Here is a 25517-nt window from a genome sequence, read left to right as displayed (position 1 = left end):
CTATATGTTATTACCAGATCCCCCAGGCAGTTGATTCATCTCCCAGCACTGATAATCGGTGTGTTTGTTGTGCGTTTTCCAGAAGAAGCACGGATCCAAAGACACCCTGCTCTCAGAGATCATAGAGCATGATGTGAAGAGCAGCGCTAAGGTGGTGAAGACTGTCCACTCTCCCAGGACCAAGGTGGAGACGTGACCTGACCAAAACACAACCCCCACCGCAGAAACAATGCCACAATCTCCCACCAACACAAAACATCAAGACCACCCTGATTTCTTGAAAGAAAAAAATAACTTGTGAAATACAATGGAGGGAGCTGTGTGGAGTACAACGGCTGTACAGTGCGCCAGTGACAAGCCCCACCTTGAAATAATCCTGTGTGTGTCTATGTACGGTAACGTTATGTGTTAGATAATGCATGGGCAAAAATGTCACTGGTCTATGTGCCAGTATGCTGCTGTCTTTTGGAACACACCACACTGGGAACCCTGTACAGTATCTTCACATAATTTATACGAGCGCATTTCCGGCTTAAGTCCCTGTTGAGTAAGCCTGGTCTCAGATCTGTTTGTGCTGTATAGCCAACTCCACAACTACCATAGGCTATACAGCACAAACAGATCTGGCTACTCCTGAGTGGGGGGGGGGGGGGGGGGGGGGGGGGGGAATTTACTGTATCACAGTTGGTCTGTGTCTAGAGCAAGTCATGGTCACCTGTTAATGCACGTAGCAACAACAGCTGATAATTAAGCGGCAAAAACCTTTTCAGTTATTTTAAACTCGGATAAGTGTTTTATAATTAAAAACACATTTTTTCAGTTATTTTAACACTGATAAGAGTTCTACAATAAAACAGAATTTCAGATGTTTTTCTTTAAGCACATTGATTTCAGTCCAATGCTCACATGAAGGCTGAGGATGAGACTATGAATTGCGTAGCGAACACTGCACAGTGAGGTCCGACTGAGATCAATCTCATGGTCTCCTATGCATTTGCCTCCGATTTGGTTTGCGTTATTATTATACAACACAGTATTAAAACAGTGTTTCACTCATACATGTTGAGCTCCATATGGACACTGAGTGTGCGTCTGAAATGGCACCCTATTCCAGATATAGTGCACTACTTTTGACCAGACCCTTATGGGCCCTGGTAAAACAATGATTTACTATAGGGGATAGGGTGCCATTTCAGATGCAGATTGGGTTATTGTATTGTCAAGTCAGGTGTGTTTACTGTAACTATTCTCGACTGTAGGAACCTTTGATCCTGGACCCCATTTTGTTTTGCTCATGAGTACTGAATAACTGTTTTGCATATCTCTGCTGTTTTAAGGTCAAAAAAAAAAAAAAGTGTCACTTAGTGTAGCTACACTGTACAGTTGTTAAACTGGAATTTCAGTCCTTTTCAATAAATACATTCAATATGTCTCAAATATCATTTTGTGTGTCTCCTGCTATTGTCAAATGCTCTGGAGGGGTGGTCCGTGAGCTCCAATCTACCTTTTCTACTTGGGCCATCCGCTACTGACTCTGGTTTGGTTTGATTTTGGATCGTTTCTATGGTTAACCTGTCACCGCCAGAGGGAGCTATATGACCAGGATTTGCTCTGGAATGGTTGACTGTTTGTTGTAAGACTACTTGAAGACTAAAACTCGAGAGCAAGATGATCCTGTGTAACATGATAACGCGTTGATAATGGACTGCATCTGTTTCTTGCTTTTTCCTTCTACGCTTTTCAGAAGGTCACTTAGTGTGACCTGATAGGTCAAGAAAAGGCTGACTGCCATGTCTTTGTTCACCTATCCCAATAGTGTGCGGTTTGGTTCTTTATTTTTTTTTTTAAGGGCATACTTGCAAACTTCCTCATAGTATTGCTGAGTCATTACTTCCTAACCTGGTTCTCTGTGGTGATAGCGTCTGGGATGACTGACTCTGCCTGGCTGGAATGACAAGATAGAAAGGCAGAGGTGAAGAAGTAGTTGTTTAGCAGCTGCTGCAGCAGGGGTAGGCAGCTATATTCAGTAGTTTAGCAGCTGCTACAGCAGGGGTAGGCAGCTGGATTCAGTAGTTTAGCAGCTGCTACAGCAGGGTTAGGCAGCTAGATTCAGTAGTTTAGCAGCTGCTACAGCAGGGGTGGGCAGCTAGATTCAGTAGTTTAGCAGCTGCTAAAGCAGGGGTAGGCAGCTAGATTCAGTAGTTTAGCAGCTGCTACAGGCAGCTAGATTCAGTAGTTTAGCAGCTGCTACAGCAGGGGTAGGCAGCTAGATTCAGTAGTTTAGCAGCTGCTACAGCAGGGGTAGGCAGCTGGATTCAGTAGTTTAGCAGCTGCTACAGCAGGGTTAGGGAGCTAGATTCAGTAGTTTAGCAGCTGCTACAACAGGGGTAGGCAGCTAGATTCAGTAGTTTAGCAGCTGCTACAGCAGGGGTAGGCAGCTAGATTCAGTAGTTTAGCAGCTGCTACAGCAGGGGTAGGCAGCTGGATTCAGTAGTTTAGCAGCTGCTACATTAGGGGTAGGCAGCTAGATTAAGTAGTTTAGCAGCTGCTACAGCAGGGGTAGGCAGCTAGATTCAGTAGTTTAGCAGCTGCTACAGCAGGGGTAGGCAGCTAGATTCAGTAGTTTAGCAGCTGCTACAGCAGGGGTAGGCAGCTAGATTCAGTAGTTTAGCAGCTGCTACAGCAGGGGTAGGCAGCTAGATTCAGTAGTTTAGCAGCTGCTACAGCAGGGGTAGGCAGCTAGATTCAGTAGTTTAGCAGCTGCTACAGCAGGGGTAGGCAGCTGGATTCAGTAGTTTAGCAGCTGCTGCAGCAGGGGTAGGCAGCTAGATTCAGTAGTTTAGCAGCTGCTACAGCAGGGGTAGGCAGCTAGATTCAGTAGTTTAGCAGCTGCTACAGCAGGGGTAGGCAGCTAGATTCAGTAGTTTAGCAGCTGCTACATTAGGGGTAGGCAGCTAGATTAAGTAGTTTAGCAGCTGCTACAACAGGGGTAGGCAGCTAGATTCAGTAGTTTAGCAGCTGCTACAGCAGGGGTAGGCAGCTAGATTCAGTAGTTTAGCAGCTGCTACAGCAGGGGTAGGCAGCTAGATTCAGTAGTTTAGCAGCTGCTACAACAGGGGTAGGCAGCTAGATTCAGTAGTTTAGCAGCTGCTACAACAGGGGTAGGCAGCTAGATTCAGTAGTTTAGCAGCTGCTACAGCAGGGGTAGGCAGCTAGATTCAGTAGTTTAGCAGCTGCTACAGCAGGGGTAGGCAGCTAGATTCAGCAGTGCATTCCTGGTGATTTTACAAACCCCCCCCCATTATTTATTTATTTTAATTACCCAACTTGTGTTGAATCTGACCTGCCTATTGCCGACCCCTGTGCTACAGTATATTCCTACGGGGACGCCTTCTACCACATGGATGGAGAAGCAGTCCCTAATCTAATCTACGTCAATAGTTTGAAAACAGGGTTGTCTATGAAAAAGAGAAATGAAAAGGGATAACTACTTAAAAACGTGTTATTATGATGGTCAATTAATCCTTAAGAGTCTCTAGATGCACCCACACAAGTAACAAACACCCCATCAAAATCCATCAGTTTAAGCTAGATATCTTGAATGGGCTGCGTCTCAGTCCACCACATCCGCCTACAGTGTATATCAACTATTCGCATCTGCGGTGGAAGGTGGCCGAGCTACAGCGGTGTTTGTCAGACCATGAGACAATTTGTCTTCTCATGAAAACCTCAGTAACGTCCCAACGGTTTGGTATGCACCCCCCCCCCCAAAAGGCTTAGACTTTTAGAGGTCAATAACGAATACTGCCAATAATTCTATACACACCCATATGAAATAGGCCAACAGCAACAACAGCTACTAATTGTTACAGCGAGCAAACTGCTCAGCGATTTGATTTGTCACCAAGTGTGTTGACGGCTGCGTGATGAATGGCAAGGCGTCTGAGCTCCGGTTGTATACCGACTTCAACTCAACTGAATGACTCAAGACTTTGTCCTGGGAATCATTATATAATTCTGCCAGCATTCTTCCATTCATAGACTTCAGTGATCTGATATAGCCTCCCTGCCTTCCCTTCTATGGTCTGATGTGTAGCCTCACACAGCTTCCATTAGATTCATTTCCACTTACCTGATATACCCTGCCACCCCATTCCTCTGACTCGTGTTATCCCCTCACATCTGCACTGGAGCCAGTAACGATTTTAAAATGTGTTACGTCACCATACCGGCAAGCCGAACCAAATGCACTCATTCACCTCTTTCAAGGAAAGGATATGAACAGGACCAAGTAGTAGAAGATTATACTACGCCGAGCATGAAACGAGAGTAACTGTACTTGTGAAGGTGTCATAAGTTAGGCGAGACGGTTTATGTTTACTTGAGACACCTTTTTTTTTGTTTAGCCTTTTCACTAATGTACACATTCTTTTTGAGAATACAGATCATGTGTGTATTCATTTCTTCTTCCTCCATCATCATCATAGCATACCAAAATTATTCAACCAACCAATTACATTTGAATTATATCCATGTCTAATGCCCTGCAAACATCCTTTGCTCCCAGAGGACAACAGCCTGTAGCAATAGCACTCGACTTGCTTTAAACAGGAAGTGGTAAAGTCCCGCTTCTCTTCAATGCAGATTCAATGCTGCAGGATTGTTTTGAGAATACTGATTGGAATATGTTCAAAGATTCATTCACCCATGAATCATCCATCCATTAGGAAAACTCTCAAAAGATTGAATGCTCAAAGCCACCTGCCCAGATGACATCCCTGGCCGTGTCCTCTAAGTGTAAGTTGACCAGCTGGCGGGCGTCTTCTCAGACAATTTCAACCTGTCCCCGTCCCAGTCTGTAGTCCCCATCTGATTCAAGGAGACCACCATCGTCCGTGAGCCCAAGAAAGTGCTTCGAGAGGCTGGTCATGGCCCTCATCAAGGCCAGCATGCCAGGCACACTGGACCCCATCTAATTTGCCTACAGCTCTAACAGATCCACAGAAGATGCCATTTCCATCGCTATTCACAGAGATGAGAACGCTGTTCATTGACTACAGCTCAGCATTCAACAATATCGTTCCCTCCAAGCTTGACATCACTCTCAGAGCCCTGGGTCTGGACACCACCCTCCACAACTAAATCCTGGACTTCCTTACCAGGCAGACCACAAGTTGTGAAGATTGGCAACAACACCTCCTCCACACTGACTCACACACAAAAACAGGGCCCCCCCGGGGATGTGTCCTCAGCCCTCTGCTGTACTCCCCGTTAACCCACGTTTGCGTGGCTTTGCACGACACCAACACCATCGTCATGTTTGCTGAACGAAACCACGGTTGCAGGCCTGATAACCAACAACGGTGAGTCAGCCTATAGGGAGGAGTTAAGTGAACTGGCATTGTATTGCCAGGACAACATCCTCTCCCTCAAATTCAGCTAAACAAAGGATTGTTGACTTCAGGAAGCAGAGGAGGGAACATGCCACGATCCACATCAATGGGACTGCAGTAGAGAGTCAGCAGCCTACTGGACCCTATTCCAACTAAACTACTGAAAGAGCTACTTCCTGTGTTTGGCCCTCCTATGTTGAACATAATGAAAGGCTCCCTATACTCCGCATGTGTAGCAAACTCATTAAAAGTGGCAGTAATAAAGCCTCTACTGAAAAAGACAAACCTTTAAAAAAAACGGCATATATCAAAAAAGCCGTTTCTCAGCAACTCACTGCCTTCCTGAAAACAAATAAATGTATACGAAACGCTCCTGTCTGGTTTTAGACTCCATCATAGTACAGAGACTGTACTCGTGAATATGGTAAAATGACCTTTTAGTGGCGTCAGACCAAGGCTCTGCAGCCGTCCTCCTAGACCTTAGTGAATCGCTTTGACACCATCAAATCACCACATTATTTTGGAGAGATTGGAAACCCTAATTGGTCTACACAGCTCTTGCCTGATTTAGATCTCATCTGTCGGAAATATAACAGTTTGTCTCTGTGGATGGTTTATCCTCTGACATTTACTCCTGACCTGTTGCGCCCTCTACAACCACTGTGATTATTATTTGACCCGGCTGGTCATCTATGAACATCTTGAAGAACGATCTAGCCTTAATGGCCATGTACTCTTATAATCACCACCGTTCTTCTACGTCTGCATTGCTTGCTGTTTGGGGTTTTAGGCTGGGTTTCTGTACAAGCACTTTGTGACATCTGCTGATGTAAAAAGGGCTTTGTAAATACATTTGATTGACAGAGCAGTTTTAAAGTTCTTGTGTCCACATCACGAGGACTTGACATGGACCAACAACACCGTCATTATTGTCAAGAGGGCACGACAGTGTCTCTACATCCAAAGGCGTCCAAAGAAATTTGGCATGCCACTCCGGTACACTCCAAACACTACTGCTGCACCATTGAGAGAGTCCTGATCGGTTGCATTACGGCCTGATACGGGAATTGCTACGTCCACAAGGCCCTCCAGCGAGTGGTGAAGATGGACCAGTACATCACTGGGACCGTGCTCCCACTACTCAAAACGGTGCCTCAGGAAGGCCCACAGCATCATCAAGAACCCCACACACACACACAACCTGTTTTCGCTTTGTCATCAAGTATTGTGTGTAAATTGATGAGGACAATTTTCTATTTAATCAATCTTCGAACAAGGCTGTAACGTAACAAAATGTGGAAAAAGGGGAATCTGAATACTTTCCGAATGCACTTTTCACTATAATGCCCAATCAGGTTCATATAATCTCAGACATAAATTACTGCAGTTTAAGACCATCCATTGAACATACTATATGCCAGTGAAACTGAATTACATGCTCTTGGAAATGGTATAATTCTGCTGGAGGTGCATATGTTTTCATCTTGTGAAGGCTGTCTGAATTCTGGCAAAGAGTATGTTCTTTTATCTCAGCATGTCTACAGATTCTCCCTTCTTACGGTTTTTGTGTTTGCTTTGAAATGTTGATACTGGGAACTGTTATCAAAAGAAACTGTGTAACCCAGCGTTTATAGCAGCTAGGAAATACATTGCCATTAATTGGAAGGTTGGTTATCACTAGATTTGTTTTCTTACAAGATTAAAGGTATTGGGGGTATACCTTTCATAAGGTCTGGATGCCTATATGGAATACTGTACGAGTCTGTATGATAACATGCCCATGTCAGGGGAGATACTTAATTAGGCAATCCCTAGTTGCTGGGTCTGCGTGGTCCTGGTCATGGGGGTCTGCCGTCCTGGGGGTTGTCACTCTGGCCTTGGCCTAACACATCCAAAACCAATAATGAAATGTTTCACTAAGATCCTAAAGCTGAGTGGGGTGTATTGGGGCGCTACAGGGCCATGAACTCCTAGGGGCAGGACGGGGTGACCCAGCTATTTTCTGTGCAAGTAAAAATAGCTCAACATTACTATTAGGCCCATGATATGAATTATATGGAGGGTGTACTGTTTCTGTGTGTTAATGTGTAGGTGTGTGTGTGTGTACTCATTCAACTTTTGTTTTCCAAACTTTTCCCTTGAGACAACAAAAAAAGAAGATGGGAAGGAAGTTGTGTTGGGGGGGAGAGAGTTGAGTTCTTGTCCAGACTGGTAGGGGTTGGGCGTGCAGGCGGTTTGGGCTTGCTGGGCGGTCTGGCTGAAATTTGATATAGAGGATGTCTTTATAAAGACAATCAAAAGTTATGTCTTTGTACTTTATTTGTAGGAGTTGTTCATTTGTTAGGCTGTGGGTTAAAAGTGCAACACAATATTGCTTATTGAATTATCATTGACCTAGTTCAGTCTTACTTAAAAATAATTAATCATCTCTTACCTAGCTTGATGACTCTGGGCATTTTTGCTTACTTTGTTGTTGTTTTAAAGAGAGACGGTTAGAATGGCCATGGGTCAATTGCAGGAAATGTTTAAGATAACCCCAAAAATGGGAGGACCCCAAACCCCTAAGTTATGTTCCCTCCACTTCTAAAACCAAAGTTCTGCCTGTGTATCAGTATCAATGCAATTTCAATGTACATTTCCATAAGAGTTGAAAAGAAACACAGTACAGTAGAAATAATCTACCGCTGCAAGTCAGGCCTAGTTTATATTTTTTTGCCCTTTTTCCCCGGAATTTTGTGGTATCCAATTGGTAGTTACAGTCTTGTCTAGTTACAGTCGCTGCAACTCCCCTATGGACTCGGGAGAGGTGAAGGTCGAGAGCCATGTGTCCTCCTAAACACAACCCTGCCAAGCCGCACTGCTTCTTGACACACTGCTCACCTAACCCGGAAGCCAGCCGCACCAACATGTCAGAGGAAACACTGTCCAACTGATGACCAGCTGGTCAGCTTGCAGGCACCCGGCCCGCCACAAGAGGTCGCTAGAACACAATGAGACAAGGACATCCCTGTCAGCCAAACCCTCACCGAACCCGGATGACCCTGGAGCAATTGTGTGCTGCCTCATGGTTCTCCCGGTCACTGCCGGCGGCTGTGACACAGGCTGGCATCAAATCCGAGGCTGTAGTGATGCCTCAGCACCGCAATGCAGTGCCTTAGACCGCTGTGCCACTCAGGAGGCCTAGTCAGGCCTAATTTATGTAACTTCAATGGACATACAACTTCACCTTTATATTTTAAATTATACATTTTGATGGGAGATCTAGTACAGTAACAGTAATTACAACATTACATAAATAAAAGCAGCAGTGTACGCAAAGTGTTACAGTAGACACCCTACCAACTAGGGCTAAACACCTCCCTCTGCAACTGGATCCTGGACTTCCAGGTGTTAAGGGTAGGCAACAACACATCTGTCACCAGTGGCGATTTTAGCATGTAAATCTTGGTGGTGCAGGCCTGCAAAGTCACTACACAACACTAAACAATACATTAATTGCACTATACCGGTGACAAACGTTGCCCTCAAACTGTTAGGACCTACATAAAGCTGTCCCAACATATTACCACTGCTACACCTGGTTATCAGCGGAGTCTTGTTTGGCAGCGAAACAGTTCTTTCAGCCTCATTTACTGCCTTTTAAAAAAAACATAGCTGATGTGGCTGACTTGCTTAAACAAATGTGGTTTCTGCTGACAATTGAAATGTACGAACTATGGCATAAGTGGACGACAAGCGGATAAGAAGCAATACAAAATTTTGATTAAGACATTAATTGTTGTTTAGCACTTTTGAAATGTACAGCGGCAATATTCAGAACATAGACCATTCTTACAGTGTTCTCCCAGTACACCAAGTCAGAACCATAGGATAAATAAAGGGGGCATATAAGCAGACAATGAAAGCTCTCACAATTTTCAATTACTACATTTGTCTAAAACAGGTTATAGGCTACAAGTACACCACCAAGTCAGATTAGTAGGCAAAATTATGAGGGGTAAATAGACCAAATTATTAGGGTGAGGCAAATGGGCTACTAACATCTTACTACACAACATACACTTAGTATTACTTTCTTAGCTACAGTACACATATCTCCCTGGCATATTACATCATTTATGCAGCAGCATACAATACATTTTTGGACTCACCTTGTTGTGCTGTACTCACTTGAACAGGAAGGCGGTCCTTTGAGGGCAAATTGTGTCATCAAAGTCTGGAATTCTCTGGATTTCATGGTGTTTTCAAAACAACTGGGAACTCGGAAAAAACAAGGTTGAATCATGATGACGTCATTGATCTTCAGGTCATAGCTCTAGAAAGAGACCGGATTTACAATTCCGGGTTTGATGACCGTTCAAAATGTATTTTCCCCAGTCAGCTTGTTTATTCCCGACTTCAGTGAGTGAGTTCAAGACAACTGGGAAGTCAAGTTTTCGCAGTTCCGAGTTAAGTTGTTTTGAGCGGGGCACAAATCATGCTTTATTGAGAGCATGGCTAACGTTGAATGTTGATTATTTTAAACCTGGAAAAGGGCCCCTTAACCCCAGATTTGGGACCTCACAATAGCAGGCTAGTGATTGCCTTGCGATGCTTGCAGTTAGCCACGGTCACTGATTCCTTCCAAACCCCTCATTGTTGAATTTGCGATTTCCAACTTGTGTAATGTTTATGCCCAATGGCTGATGAGCACCGATACGTTTTCTCTTCTATATTTTCTCTTCATATGACAAGGATTAAAAAGGATTTGCCAGTAGATTGTTGACTTGATTCATGATGATGACTGCTAGCTAAGATTTTGAAAATATGATGTTGACATGATCAGTCCAAATCAAATATACTGTACATATGTGGTTTTCAACGTCATTTAATCTATGGCCAATGACCTTGAGCCTTCTTGGATGTGCACTTCTAATGTAACTCTTGCAGCACCCAAGGGGGTAGAATTTACCCTGCCCATGAGTGACAGAACACTGAGCCAATCACGACGCAACACTCTGTATTTTTTGCTGGCTTGCACCACCACCGCAGAAAGCACTGAGCTAGGCTGAAACATCTGCATTTTGGAGCTGCCTTACTCAAGAAAACAAAGAGACCATGTTTGTATGCGGCTTTATTAACTTAATGATCTATATATATATATTTTTTACATTGTTTGCAAACGAATGTGACACGGATTAATGCCAAAATAACATGCAAAACAGGCAAGCCCCTGTGGGCTCTGCCCCACCTGCCCTGAATAACGGGTCGCCACTGTCTGTCACGCTGATCCTCAACACTGGGGCCCCTCAGAGGTGCGTGCTTAGTCCCCTCCTGTACTCCCTGTTCACCCGCGACTGCGGGGCCAAGCACATCTCCAACACCACCCTTAAGTTAGCTGATGGGACAATAGTGGTAAGCCTGATCACCGACAACGATGAGACAGCCTATAGGGAGGAGGTCAGAGACCTGGCAGTGTGGTGTCAGGACAACTGCCTCTCCCTCAATGTGAGCAAGACAAAGGAGCTGATCATGGACTATAAGAACATCAACGGGGCTGAAGTCGAGCGGGTCGAGAGTTTCAAGTTCCTTGGTGTCCACATCACCAACAAACCATCATGGTCCAAACACACCAAGACAGTTGCGGGCATGACACCTATTCACCCTCAGGAGACTGAAAAGATTTATCATGGGTCACCAGATCCTCAAAAAGTTATACAGCTCCACCATCGAGATCATTCTGACTGGTTGCCTCACCGCCTGGTATGGCAACAGCTCGGCATCTGACCGCAAGGCACTACAGAGGGTAGTGCGTACAGCCCAGTACATCACTGGGGCCAAGCTTCCTGACATCCAGGACTTATATACTAGGCAGTGTCAGAGGAAGGTCCAAGAAATTGCCAAAGACTCCAGCCACCCAAGTCACAGACTGTTCTCTCTACTACTGCACAGCAAGCAGTACCAGAGCGCCAAATCTATGACCAAAACGCTCATTAACTGCTTCTACCCCTAAGCCATAAGACTGCTGAACAATTAATCAAATTGCCACCCGGACAATTTACATTTGGGGGGGGGGTCATTGTTTTTAACCCTGCTGCTACTCGCTGTTGCACATTGTACCAGTACCACCTGTATATACTCTTTATCGTTGTGTAATTTTCTTGTTACTTTAGTTTATTTAGTAAACATTTTCTTAACTTTATTTCTTGAACTGCATTGTAAGTAAGCATTTCACAGTAAGCTCTGCACCTCTTGTATTTTGGCGCATTTGACAAATAAAATTGGATTTGAACTGACAGCCAACCAAAACCCCTCAAGGTCTCTTCCATATCAGATGCCTAAACAAATCCAGAGCTTATCATGAGAGGGCAGGGTCCCCTTTGACGAAATCTTCAGGCACATATAAACCTTTAGCACTAGAGGTTGTTGTGTCGTCAGTGCACAGACATCTTGTTCCTGCAGGAGCATGTAATCATCGTCACCTATCGCAACAGATACTATAGGTCCAACTAACAGACAGGTCTACTCCAAGCCAATGGAAATGCATACATAAGGGCCAGGATATGAACCTGGGTCTATCATGGGAGAAACCAACGTCTTGACCATTAGACCAAGAGGAATTTCCCTAATGGCCTGAGGGTCGACACTGACTTCGAAGTCGCAGGCGGGGCTACCCATCACGAGACCATGAACGATTCATGTCCGCTACACATACAGTAATTGACATTGATGGACAGCCAGAAGCAAGTAGCCGGACAGATCTGTAACTTCTGAAGTCATCTTGTGTCACTCCTGAAGTGTAATACGGTCAACCATCTTAGCCAAAAATACTGCATAGTCTTTGTACAACTTCAAATAGAGGGATTTAACAAGATAAATCATATTTGGTTTCATGGCAGTTCTACAGCCTGCTTCTGAGGTATTTCCTGATCCTGTCCTTTTTGTATTGAATAACAGTAAGTGACTGAGATCGTGTGTTGCCATAGACACTCATGCACTGTGATGCATAGCACTGAAACCCATTAAAGGAAACAGAAGCCTATAATTCCATTAAAAAGCTGAAAGGTCATGGATCATTGATGTGATACTGTAGGTTAGGAAATAGACATGTCCTTTTCCCCCTGAGTCTGTGTGTGTGTGTGTGTGTGTGTGTCTGGAATGCATGTTTTTCCTTAGGAAGGCTTAAACGTTCTGGGTCTCGGGTAGCTAGCTAATGAAAGGATTCTATGAAAGAGCTGGTCCCAGACTCCAAGTGGACCATAATTTCCCATGCTGCTGTTTAGCTAAGAGTACAGTACACAACAGTGCTTTAGCCTTCACCCGTTCACCGCCCCAATGCCAGAATATGATTTAAAGACGGGCTTGGAAGGCGCCACACAGACTGAGACTACAGTAATTACAAAGAAAAGAGGTCAAATACATACAACTATAAATTGAATGTTATTAATACACAATCGTCTGATAGACAAAATGTAATGCAAACTTGGAATCCTTGGTATTGTTTTGCGAAAGAAAGAGAAAAAAAAGAGACGGGTAGAGGGGGGGGGGGGGGGGGCGGGGAGGAAAAGAGAGCGGGGTAGATGGAGGGGGAGGCATGGCGAGAAAGAGGAGGCAAAGACAAGAGGGGGAGCGATGGAGAGAGAGAGAATAAGGAGGAGGGAAAGTGAGGAAGAGGGAATTAAAATTAAAATGAATGAAAAGTGGTGTTTGGAAGGTGGAGCTGCTGTTGAGATTAGAATGAGCTGGTCACCGAAACAAAGACAGACAGCACCAGGGAGCGAGGACTCAGTAGTGGCTCAGCTCTGTCTGACCAGAGCCTCCTGCCACACAGATGTCAGGGAATAATGGGCTTTGCATGCATGAAACCAACAGCCCAAACCCTGCAGTGGGAAGACCGTTTCTACGCCCACAAAACTCACACACCAGTTACACAATACACACAAGAACATAGAGGGAAGTTTCTCAATCTTAAAATCACATGCCTCTTCAGTTAAAATGCCATCGTTCACCAAATCTTAGTTTGATTCAGATTCCCCTTGACTGCATTTCCACTTTCCCAGAATGAAACTCCATAGAGATTAACCTGAATCTCTGAGAACGGCTAATAAGGCATTTCTACGGCATCTCAGTGGGTAAAACTGACCTCAGTATTGAATTAAAGAGGGATGTGGTGTTCTTCTGTGGGTAAATTAAACACTGCTTTCCATCATGCACAAATCTGCAATATTCTTTGATTTATCCATGATAGTAATCATCCCCGGCTGTGTTTGCCGTTTAAGGACAGCTACTGTACTTTAAAATGTCATAGAGCTTAGTGTTTGCCTGTGTTGGTGAAAAAGTATTTTTTGGGGGTAGAGGTTCATCCAACAACGCAGTTTCTCCTCTGGAAAAATGTGTACTGTAGCGGGGGGGTTGAAAGGGTGTTCCCACCCCCTTGTTTTGGGGGTCAGATCATTTTTATGTAGGACTGAGAAGCTCTGGTCTGGGAACTTAAGAACATTATACCCCAAAATGATTATCAGGTACTAGCAATAAACATCACCTGTAGCCCAACTGATGCAGGAAAGTGCAAATAAATAGGCTGAAGCATGGGGTTGCCTATTGGGCTAATCATTAGTCAGATCCCAAATGTTCTTTTAATTATTTATTATCCTATTGATGAATTTTACATTCCCAAAAAATTGCATATAAACAGTGAATATAATGTAGGCCTACCCGTTAGGGTAACTCACCAAACAGGGTAAGACTGCCTGTACTTCTCACAGAAATCACTTAATGTCAACATTTTCTTAAATAAACCAATATATTTCTTAACATTCAATTCATTAGTTTATTTATGTCATTAGATTTGGGACGGGCTCGTGAGAATTGGCGGGAAAAAAATATGGGGGAAATGGGGTTCCCGCTGAATATTTTTTAAAATACAACTGTGGTACTTTGTTACTCGTTTTGTTTTCAGAGGGGGAAAAACATGTGGACTGCTCTAGCATCTTCAAAGAGTGCTTCGGCAGAAATATTTTTCAAAGTTACATATTTATTTGCCGTGACTAATGATTTTGGCGTGTCGCAACTACGTTAAGGAATATCCGCTTGGAAGCCATAGGAACTGTACAACCACACTTTGGATCTGCTCTCTGGATACTTGGCTCTCTGCCACAAATGGTTAAAAACCTCAACTTGAAAAAAAAAATCACATGACTTTTTGAAACTATTCTCTAACAAAGCACAATTGCACAAGTTTCCTACAGCACTGGAAAGAAGACGCCACACACACATCAACAGATTAAACACAAAATTACAAGCTTGCATATTTATTGCACTACTTCCAAAATTGCCAAAGTAAAGTACATGGGATACTGTAAGTTAAGCGCATCGTTATAAATCATTTTTCCAAAGCTGGCATACTGTATATATATTTTTTTTTCAACCGTAGTGGTAAATACTGAATACCTCACGCAACACATCCTGCCTACGCTATTCACTTTGCTATGTACAAAACAGCATTCATATTAAGTAGTCCATGAGGAAAGAATTGCAAGAGGATATTTTTTTTTTTTTCACAAAACAAAAACCACAATGACGAAAAGAGAGCACGCAATTAACAAGACCAGAACATGCTGGTTCAATAGGTCCCAATATCGAGGGAGAATGGAAGACAAAAGACAACTAAAGTGGGCTTTCAAGTTGGTTATTATTATATGAATTAGAATATTTAACAATATAAAAAAGGGAAGCAAAAACAAAACTGCAAATACTGACATAACTTTGATGTTTTAAATCTCTAGCTAGGGTGGCAGATAGCCTAGTGGTTAAGAGCATTGGGCCAGTAACTGAAAGGTTGCTGGTTTGAATCCCCGAGACAACTAGGAGAAAAATCTGTCAATGTGCCCTTGAGCAAGGCCCTTAACCCTAGTTGTCAATTTTTTTTGTTGCTAAAATTAAAAAACTTTGGGGTTTAGTTGTTTAATAAAAAGGCTCAGTCAACAATTCATTTACTAAATAATTCAAAGACAATGAAAAATATATACATTTTTAAAACGGAGATCACTTTATGATACATGTGTGCCCTGAAAATGGTTTTCTAAAACAATTATATGCATCATATATGCATCATGTGATTCCAGACTCATGTTAACTAACATTATATAATCACACATGACTCACTATAGCATTAAGTCATATCCAGCTGGTGAAGAAAAGTTGAAACCCTGAACCCAAACCCCAACAGGCTGGGCCTTGACACACATTAAAGTGTGTTCTTTCGTTTTATAAATTTAACTATCAAGTTCTCTCAAGTGCCATTTTCTAAAAATAACCTTTACGTTTCAGTGTTTACTTATGCTAACCAACTTGAAGAGGATATCTGACATCTAACATTCTGTGGCGTCTTCTATACGTGACAATTTCATTACTCACAAGTGTGCAAAATCGCTTAGGAGATCTGTTAAACAAACACGTTAGGGGAAAAATGCACTCTTGGTTTCAAGATTGTCTGTCAATCAGAACATAAACAAAAAACGTAAACATTCTCTAAAAAAGTGACTTGTGCTGGGTACTACTGGATACAACGTATCCCTTTGATTGCACATCTCAGTTTTAAAGGGTAACTAGTGTTAACGATTGCAGTTTTGTGATTGCTCCGATCAACATGGTGTATCCTCAAATATTCTCACCTAAATCGCCCCCCCTCCCCCTTTAGTAAAACATTACCATGAAAGAAGTTGATATTTTCCTTAAGTCCAATGAGAAAGCCGCACAGAAAACGACAAGGGAAAAAACAAAGCCAATCCAGACCGAGTTACAACAACCAGACGTCAAAGAACCAACCCCTTCCTTAATCAGAACATGAAAGTAAAAAATAAAACCAATCTCAGCTACCTTTCCAAGGAGCAGATTAAAGTCCAAAATAGCACCAATCATCAGTGTCTCAGTTCCGTGGCAGCATCTCACTCACTTACCACAAGGAAACAATGCATTTCTACTATAGCTACTTCTATACATCACAGCGTACATGACTGTGTCTACACGTGGTTTTATACTAGTTTGCAACGTAAACATTCAAAACTTAAAATACTACATAAAAATAAAACATTTCAAAACAAAAAAGAATGAACTACCAAGCATTTAGTAATCTAAAATGGAAAAGGGGGGACTCTTAGCCTCAGTAAATACTTTAGAGTATGTAAATATTTGAGTTTTGAGAATGAGCAGAGGATTTTTGAGAGCTGAAGGGTGTGAATCACCTAAAGAGCTGAAGGATTAGGACTATGAGGTAAAATACCGAACCCAATGTTTGAATGGTTATGCGTCGAGGTGGAACCACTCCCTTTCAAGATTTAAACTCTGAATTGTTCGAAAAAGACTCTTAAAGAATGTCACTGTTAGTCTACACCTGTAGTTCATGAAGCATGTCACAAATAAACATTTGATTAGATTTTTTAAGTGTGTTTGTACAGACAAGGATATAAGTCTAGGCCTAACTACACACGGTGTTAAGCAGAGATCAATGCTGATGAGTGTGTGAGGTGAACAGAGCAGATAGAACTGAATGAGTGTTAAAACATGCATGGAGGAACCAGCAGCTGTTTCAACTGTGTTCTGTGGAAGAGTGGATGACATGCTGCTGCCTGTCAGTTACTGTACTCAGCCCCCCCCCCCAAAAAGGGGCCACCGGTAGAGTTTGAAAACGCAGATGTTGGGCCTCTGCTCGCCTGGTTCCAAATCGGTTTGTGCCATCTTGCCGATGTCACGGAAGACAGCACAAACAGATCTCGGGACCAGGCTAGGTCTCAGATGTAGGAGACTCTGCTCAAGTCGGCCAGGTATCGGTGTTATTACTACATTCCTGAGTCTTTTCCTCTCCTTCCCGAAGTACAAAACATATCGTCAAGGCTTAGAGTCCCTTTCAGGCTACTGTATAAGGAACATGTTATTAAATCACAGATAAGAGAGAGAAGGTATGAAACTTCAGAGTCATCATGATCTCATCTATACCCCTACACACACACACACAAAAAAAAAAAAGTTAAACATGTTAACAAAAAAATATGAAACTAAAATATACAGATTTCATTTTTCCATTTGCTCTTTAGGGTGACAGTGTGGTGTTTCTTCCAGGAAGGAAGGGAAGGAATGGTGAGCCGTTTCGTTGCTGATCCCCTTTTGTCTGACTGGCAGGGACTTGCAGTCTTCTCTAAGAAAGGCAAATGTTAATTCAATGTTTTAGACATGATATATTGACTGCACATGTGAATACTGTATGTTGAGACTTGCCAAAAGACATATTCAAGAAGCATCTGAAAATGCAGCTAAAATGTAAGTAGAGATTTGGGGTCGGACAACACAATACTAAGAAACCTTAACCATCATTTAGAGCAGGTTTCTCAGCATGTACAGTTAAAGTAGGAATTTTACATACACCTTAGCCAAATACATTTAAACTCTGTTGTTCACAATTCCTGACATTTAATCCTAGTTAGTTAGGCTCGCCACTTTATTTTAAGAATGTGAAATGTCAGAATAAAAGTAGAGAGAATTATTTATTTCAGCTTTAATTTCTTTCATCACATTCCCAGGGGGTCAGAAGTTCACATCCAAATAAATACTAATTGATTGTTAGCATTAGCTTCCACAATAAGTTGGGTGAATTTTGGCCCATTCCTCCTGACAGAGCTGGTGTAACTGAGTCAGCTTTGTAAGCCTCCTTGCTCGCACACACTTTTTCTGTTCTAGCCACAAATTTTCTTTAGGATTAAGGTCAGGGCTTTGTGATGGCCACTCAAATACCTTGACTTAGTTGTCCTTAAGACATTTTGCCACAACTTTGGAAGTATGCTTGGGGTTATTGTCCATTTGTAAGACCCATTTGCGACCAAGCTTGAACTTCCTGACTGATGTCTTGAGATGTTGCTACAATATATCCACATAATTTTCCTGCTCCATGATGCCATCTATTTTGTGAAGTGCACCAGTCCCTCCTGCAGCAAAGCACCCCCACAAGATGATGCTGCTACCCCCGTGCTTCACGGTTGGGATGGTGTTCTTCGACTTACAAGCCTCACCCTTTTTCCTCCAAACATAACAATGGTCATTATGGCCGACCCGTTCTATTTTTGTTTCATCAGACCAGAGGACATTTCTCCAAAAAGTACAATCTTTGTCCCCATGTGCAGTTGTAAACCGTAGTTCGGCTTTTTTTTATGGCTGTTTTGGAGCAGTGGCTTCTTCCTTGCTGAGCGGCTTTTCAGGTTATGTCGATATGGGACTCGTTTTACTGCGGATATAGATACTTTTGTACCCGTTTCCTCCAGCATCTTCACAATGTCCTTTGCTGTTGTTCTGGGATTGATTTGCACATTTCGCACCAAAGTAAGTTCATCTCTAGGAGACAGAATGCATCTCCTTCCTGAGCGGTCTGACGGCTGCATGGTCCCATGGTGTTTATACTTGCGTACTATTGTACAGATGAACGTGGTACCTTCAGGCGTTTGGAAATTGCTCCCAAGGATGAACCAGACTTGTGGAGGTATACATTTTTTCCCCCTGAGGTCTTGGCTGATTTATTTTGATTTTCCCATGATGCACTGAGTTTGAAGGTAGGTCTTGAAATACATCCGCAGGTACACCTCCAATTGACTCGAATTATGTCAATTAGCAAATCAGAAGCTTCTAAAGCCAACATTTAATTTTCTGGAATTTTCCAAGTCGTTTAAAGGCACAGTCAACTTAGTGTATGTAAATACCTAACCAGCTGGAAATGTGATACAGTGTGAATACATAAGTTATATATAAGTGAAATAATCTGTCTGTAAACAATTGTTGGAAAAATTGCTTGTCATGCACAATGTAGATGTCCTAACCGATAAGCAAAAATATAGTTTGTTAAGACATTTGTGGAGTGGTTGAAAAACAAGTTAATGGACTCCAACCTAAGTGTATGTAAACTTCCGACTTCAACTGTATGTCAGCAGCTATTATTAGCTTATGACATCTTTACAGACCAATAAATACTACAGTAGCCCTGCACTGTCATTCATTAAGGGACTTGACTGTCTGACATAATTATGACGCAGAAGTTCTTACCTCAGGGGATTCATCATAGCCTGTGTTCATTTCAGTTTGAGGGTTAAGCTGATACCTAAGACCAAGAGAGACAAGCATGAAATACAACTGTTTGATGAATAACAGGAGTTAGTCTGTATTACAGTACAGAAAGTAGGCCAGGCCACCTGTTTAAAGCATAAAGACTGTCCTTTCCACTTCCCTGACTGCAGCTTGAAACGCATCCAGGCCGCACCAGTCAAACGAGGTCAAATTTACCCCCAGCGTCGGTCCACCGTACTGAGCCTGACTCAAACCCACTTGACCCCTACAGGCAGCCTTGAGCTAGCAGAGACTTCCAGGATACAGACAGTGTCCTGCTTGAGACACTGCCCTACAGAGTCTGTAGACACAGCTCCAGCCCATTGACCTATAACCCCAGTCCTGCTCCACTAGCACAACAGCCGAGAAGAAGGGAGGTTAGCCTAGCCAGATATTGTAGCAAGCTGAGCAGCCTAGAAGGATCTTAGAAGTACAGACAGGAACAGCTCTCTAGCTCCAGTCCTGTACTACATCACGGGAGGGAGGGAGGGAGGTAGCCTAGCGAGCAGCCTTGCAGGGTTAGTGCTGCATCGGAGCCTTGGATTTACATTAGCCACTGTTCAATGCTGAGCAGCAGTGACGATACTGTACCGGCTAAAGCTGCGATTGGAATACAGCTACCGGTATACTGCTGCTGCGCACTCTGATTGGATAAGGGAAGGCACACTGGTATCATTACAGCATCTAAATTGGTGCTGGTTTAGTGTGATGCTGTGATTTGGTTATAGATTCCTTCCGCGATTGGTTAGATTAGGAAATGATGTGACCGTTATAAAACTTGGCATGGATTATTTAAGATATGGCCAATACTCCTCCCCTTTAGACTTGACACAGATACTTTTCTCAATGTTATAAGGTGTGATTAAACATAGCTACATAACCTGCAACATATATCAAAGCAATATCCTGATAGCTATGTGACAAAATGCATATTTTAAATATGAAAATCAGCTTGGTTGGAATGCGTCATTTAGCAGGGCTGCATCAAATCTTACCTTGATTATCTGCCAAATCACCTTTGCTACTGCATGCATAGCCTGGCAACTGGGCAAGTGTGGGAGATTTAAAAAAATAATAATAATAATGCATTTTTCCTTTTAAATGAGCCCGGGCGGATTGGCTATCTTTAGTTGGGTGGGCTGGTGAAAATTGAGAAAAAAAATATATTGAAAAAGATGGCATGGCCGGTGATCCTTGGGTGTGCTTAGATTTTTGAGCAATTTCTCTGTTATGCTAATCGATAAGCAGTTGGCTTGTGCTTGAAAGATTGTTTATGAGACTTGTGCTAAATTTTCTATAATGCCTTGCTACAAAAAGTTGGTTATTAGTCGTGGATGTGCATGGTTCTGGTTACATTTGTAACAAAAAGTGCATTTTCATAGACTTGAAAGCCAAGTCAGTAATTATTGCAAAAAAAGCAGGTTAAACAATGTTTTTATAAGATAAATAATTAGTGGGTTTTACGTTTGAAGGCTAATATTTAACCTAGCTGTAATTTGACAAGCCCTGATTTATAATTGGATTATTCCCGACTGTTTGAAATGCAGTGTATTGTCCTTTACTTGTGCAACAATGTAGACAGAAAGTTAATCGCCCCCAAAAACACGTAGATAAGACTTTAAGGCCATATCGCCCAGCCCTACATAGGTCTAATTGGTAGTAGCCTACAACTGCAACGTTTAGTTTAGGACATTAAATGTACTGCAGGATGAATACATGGCTACTAGCAGTGGGTATTATATTTAGAGTTAGAAATCTAGGGAGAGATATGTCAACGTTTTCCTACTTCCTATTCATCATCTCCAGCACATCCCCAACATCTCTATGTTTTGTAGTAAAAAGGAGAGGAAGATACGTTTCCCAATGACATCATCAACGTGTATCATGTGATTTTAACCAATGATGAGTAGGCATTGCCTACTAATTGTCTGGTATTTGGCTGATGTCACCCAAAACACTTTTCTTCCTCTATCCTTTTTTATGTTGGGGAGGTGCTGGAGATGATGAATAGGAAGGTGAACATTTTTGATAATTTCCTTTCATGTCGATAAGGCTTAAGCAGACAGGCAGGGTTTCCGTTAGTTAAATATGGAGCCAGACATTTGACCTGCATCATTTTAATTCACTGGGCATTTTAGAAATGCATTGGGTGCATAAACTGATTAAGGTATCCACCCACTGTGCTCAGAATGATAGAAACCACATTTAGATTATGGTTATTCATATGAACATGCAAGTCGAGGATGCAACGATGTGTGGTACTTCTTACCAAATTATGATGCCAATTTAAGATTTTTGAATAACTGTCCACGTTTACTTTTTCCCCAGCCAACAAGAAGAGTAACCAACAGCAAAATCACTAGCCTATGTCAATCTACTTTCCACCATATTAGATAAGTTTACCTATTATATTGGTCAGTTTATCGCGAAAGAACTAGACTATTCCAAACAGACGTTGGGACAGCTGTGGGACGTTAGATCCCAAATTCATACAACCAGTAGGCCTAGACAATATACAACAAAAATGAAAATAATGAGTCTGATGCAACAGATCAAAACTTTAAGCTTAAAATGTTGAACTCATTTCTTCACATTATAAGCGCAGCAGGAAAACATCTTTGTTAAAAGCGCACCGCGCTTGCGAGCGGTTTTATGTTGACAGAGATGAAAATATCTGATAAGACATTTAGAAAGTGGGGAGATCTAATATACAAAAACTAGCATGGGTTGCTATATGACTAGGATTGTGCCTTTGGCTACTGGACAATGAAAGAAAGTTTTTATAAAATAATTGCCTCCATGGATATGGTCTGATTTTGGCTAGGCTACTTTGAAGCAAAGTAAGACATGCCTCATAATATGTAGTGAAATGTTCAGGTTTCAAACAATTAAGTATATGTTTTCAAAATGCATACTGCCTCCAGCTCATTGCCAAGTGGTGTGTGACGCGCTGATGAAGCCTGCCTTTTGTTGCTTATGCATTCGCTGTTTGGGATGCTGTTGCAGATTTTTCGCTTAAAGGCTCTGTATGCATGTGATAAATAAGATACATAATGAATATACTGTATATACACACACACAACAATTTAATTCCACTAAATTATACAAATTACCCATAGACGATAAGCATTACCAGTCAAATGTATTTCCATCAATGAATAGGCTAAAAAGCATTATTTAGCTATGGAATTGTTTCTTCTCCTGGACAATTGGCCGGCGCCAATTTTATTTTGCGGCGTTTCTATTTATTTATTTTATCTGCAAAACGCCGCCTATTACCAGTTAACAAAACCCTGAGACTAAGAAAAAGCAGTGTGTGATGAGACAGACAATACACCAGGGTGACAAACAAAATGGCCAGAACAGAGTTAGTCACAGCGCTAAGCTGTATCTCTAGTGGTGTTTACACATTTCTTTTAAACATGAGCTGGTTGAATGAAAACGAGGACCACGTCTCGCCAGTCACTGGTACCGAAATGGTTGAGAAACGCGGCACTGTAGTGCCGATGTTGTGTCAGCACTAATGTCTGTGTCTAAGTAGGGTGTGTATGGGGCTTGAGTTGGCAGCGCGCACAGTGATGTGGATAAAATGTCAGGGCCGAATTCTTGTCCCAGTCTGCTACTCAAGGCACTGCAGACATCATTAAAAAAAAAGTGTAATTCATGCATGCAGTCAATGACAGTCAGTGTACATAAAATAAGCCGCATCTCAATGCACAGTAATGTGCCATGCAGTCAGAGCTTATCAAATGTATTTGTGCAGCAAGCAGACAAAGCATGACTCCATCCGTCTTTGTGTCTAAATATAGATCCACGCAATCCCCGAATTAGCAGCTGCCTAGATACCAAATGAAAATAGCAATGCTGCTGCGTAAACGTAACACATGCTGGATTCTATGGGTTGAAAGCATAATCTAAAGACCTCATATTAAACTCTGGACATCGACGCCAGTTTCATTGCTTATTTCTCTCCATCCCCCCACCAGGTGGGCGCAATTCATTAGCAGATAGAACAGAAGAAAAAAATCAGGCTCCGAACCTCGTAGGACAAGAGAGGAATAACCCTGGTCTAAAGGATAGAGTTTGCGTCAAGCAAATTGCAGTGGTCTTACTAGCCTCTCAAAACACAGGGGTTACTATAGTGTAGCTAATGTTAGCTTGCTAGTTTAGCACACCGTCTACGGCTGATAGCGGTGGCTCGCGCTGTATGACAGTGCAGCACAAATTCCATGCCAGTTTGGCAACTCGCTAGTTAACCCACATAGTTAGAGTCGCTAACTAACATAGAACAGACCATTATAATTCGATGTCGCTACTTACGGACTGAAGCCCCGATCCGCTAGCAAATTCTCGTTCGCTAGCCAGCTAGCGGGGGCTGGGCTAGCTCGCGCTGCTGAAGTTCCAATTTTACTGCAACCGTGTTGCATTCGCGTAGGTATAAAACCACATGCAAACTTGCGGGGAGAGAACCCCATACAAGCCTACTTTAACCAGACTGCCACCGTCTTTAATTAGCTACCTAGCTATATTGTATAACAATTAGCTAATTCTGACGGTTGAGTGCCCGGGGCCAGGCCCCCCATTACAGCCAGTCCGCGGTAACTCAAGGTCCCCCTCTGTCTAGGAGCCAGTTTCTCCAATCAGAGCGAAGGCTAGCGGAGCCAACCTCTAAACATTGAGGGGATTCAATTATTTGGCCCGTGTTACTCCGGTGGGAGGAGTTTGCGATGGGTGAAAAGTGATTGCATTCGTTATGGAACTGGGCTTCCTCCCGGGTTTAAGCCATAGTTACACGCGGTCTGTAGTTGTAAGGACATTTGGATGTACTGCCAAACTCTCTAAAACAACGTTGCAGGCGGCTTATGGTAGAGAAAGGAACATTCAATTCTCTGGCAACAGCTCTGGTGGACATTCCTGCAGTCAGCATGCCAATTGCACGCTCCCTTAAAACTTAAGACATCTGTGGCATTGTGACAAAAACTGTGACAAAACTGCACATTTTAAAGTGGCCTTGTATTGTCTTCTTGATATGTCACACCTGTTAGGTGGATGGATTATCTTGGCAAAGGATAAATGCTCACTAACAGGGATGTATGCAAATTTGTGCACAAGAACAATATGCTTTTTATGTGTATGGACATTTTCTGGGATCATTTCATTTTAGCTCATGAAACATGGGACCAACACTTTACATGTTGGGTTTATATTTTTGTTCAGTGTATTTTATAGAAAAGTGGTGCATGTTTCTGAACAATACAATGCATGCACCATGCTGCCTTGTTGACAACATGACCGAGTGGCGCAGAATACTCTTCGATTTGAGAAGGGCACTCCAGGAGTCGCTCCTCCCTCACTGCTTTTGGCCGTTATGCCACAGGCCATAGACCGGTGCACCGCGGTTCAGTTTAATCGAACTCACTCAGTAGGTGCAACTCGATCTCGTTTGCAGCACATATGATACCTGCATGCAATGGGTGGTGGCTGCAGATAACACTGATCTGGTTTCCCTTAAACATCCACTATCAGGGGAAGCTCTACGACTTCTTACATGCAAGATAATGCAGTAGTTTGGGGGTGCAGGGGAAAAAAATATGCCTGCACTGAAGAGGTCTATATTTGTCTTCTAATACAGGGCTAGTAAAGGCCCATTGCACTACTTTTGTTAATGCATTTAAACTAAAACGTATTTGAGTGTTTACCAGCATTTGTAACTTCAGTCTAATAATTATCTGTACAAAAGTTAATCTGGTAATACTTGTGGAATTTAAAAATACATGCTTGATATGTTTTCCAGTTTCTTGAAATACTTCGCTAATGCACTTATTTCTATGTGAACTTAAATCGTCTCTTCATTCCTTTTTAGTTGACACTGTTATCCAGAGTATTTTACATTAGGGAGTGCATACATTTTCATAGTACTGGTCCCCTGTGGGAATCAAACTTACTTTTCTCTCGTGTTATTTGATCAAGAAAAATATGACATTTTAAGTGGATGTTTTGTGT

At 42.5% G+C, this 25517-nt stretch overlaps 1 protein-coding gene and 1 long non-coding RNA gene across 4 annotated transcripts in view; one reads left to right on the top strand and one right to left on the bottom strand.

Annotated features, from left to right (window-relative positions):
- Nucleotides 1–1442, top strand: part of LOC139408883 (erythrocyte membrane protein band 4.1 like 4A) — an 89769-nt gene extending 88327 nt beyond the window's left edge. For 2 of the 3 annotated variants that reach the window (XM_071153305.1, XM_071153306.1), the window contains one exon: nt 83–1442. In XM_071153305.1, coding sequence (XP_071009406.1) covers nt 83–196 — 114 coding nt within the window. In that variant the 3' untranslated portion in view covers nt 197–1442. The remainder of the gene's footprint in view (nt 1–82) is intronic. The other variant, XM_071153307.1, reaches the window with a different exon arrangement.
- Nucleotides 1443–14667: 13225 nt separating this feature from the next.
- On the bottom strand, nt 14668–24219 carry LOC139408882 (uncharacterized). Its single transcript, XR_011634327.1, has 3 exons — nt 23835–24219; nt 19455–19509; nt 14668–17565 (listed from the first exon to the last, which is right to left on the bottom strand). It is a non-coding gene; the product is annotated as an uncharacterized lncRNA (long non-coding RNA).
- Between the last annotated feature and the right edge of the window lie 1298 nt (nt 24220–25517).

Source organism: Oncorhynchus clarkii, chromosome 5, assembly GCF_045791955.1.
Source record: "Oncorhynchus clarkii lewisi isolate Uvic-CL-2024 chromosome 5, UVic_Ocla_1.0, whole genome shotgun sequence".
Lineage (NCBI taxonomy): Eukaryota > Metazoa > Chordata > Actinopteri > Salmoniformes > Salmonidae > Oncorhynchus > Oncorhynchus clarkii.
Note: the sequence above shows the minus strand (reverse complement) of the source record. Positions and strands in the feature narration are given on the sequence as shown.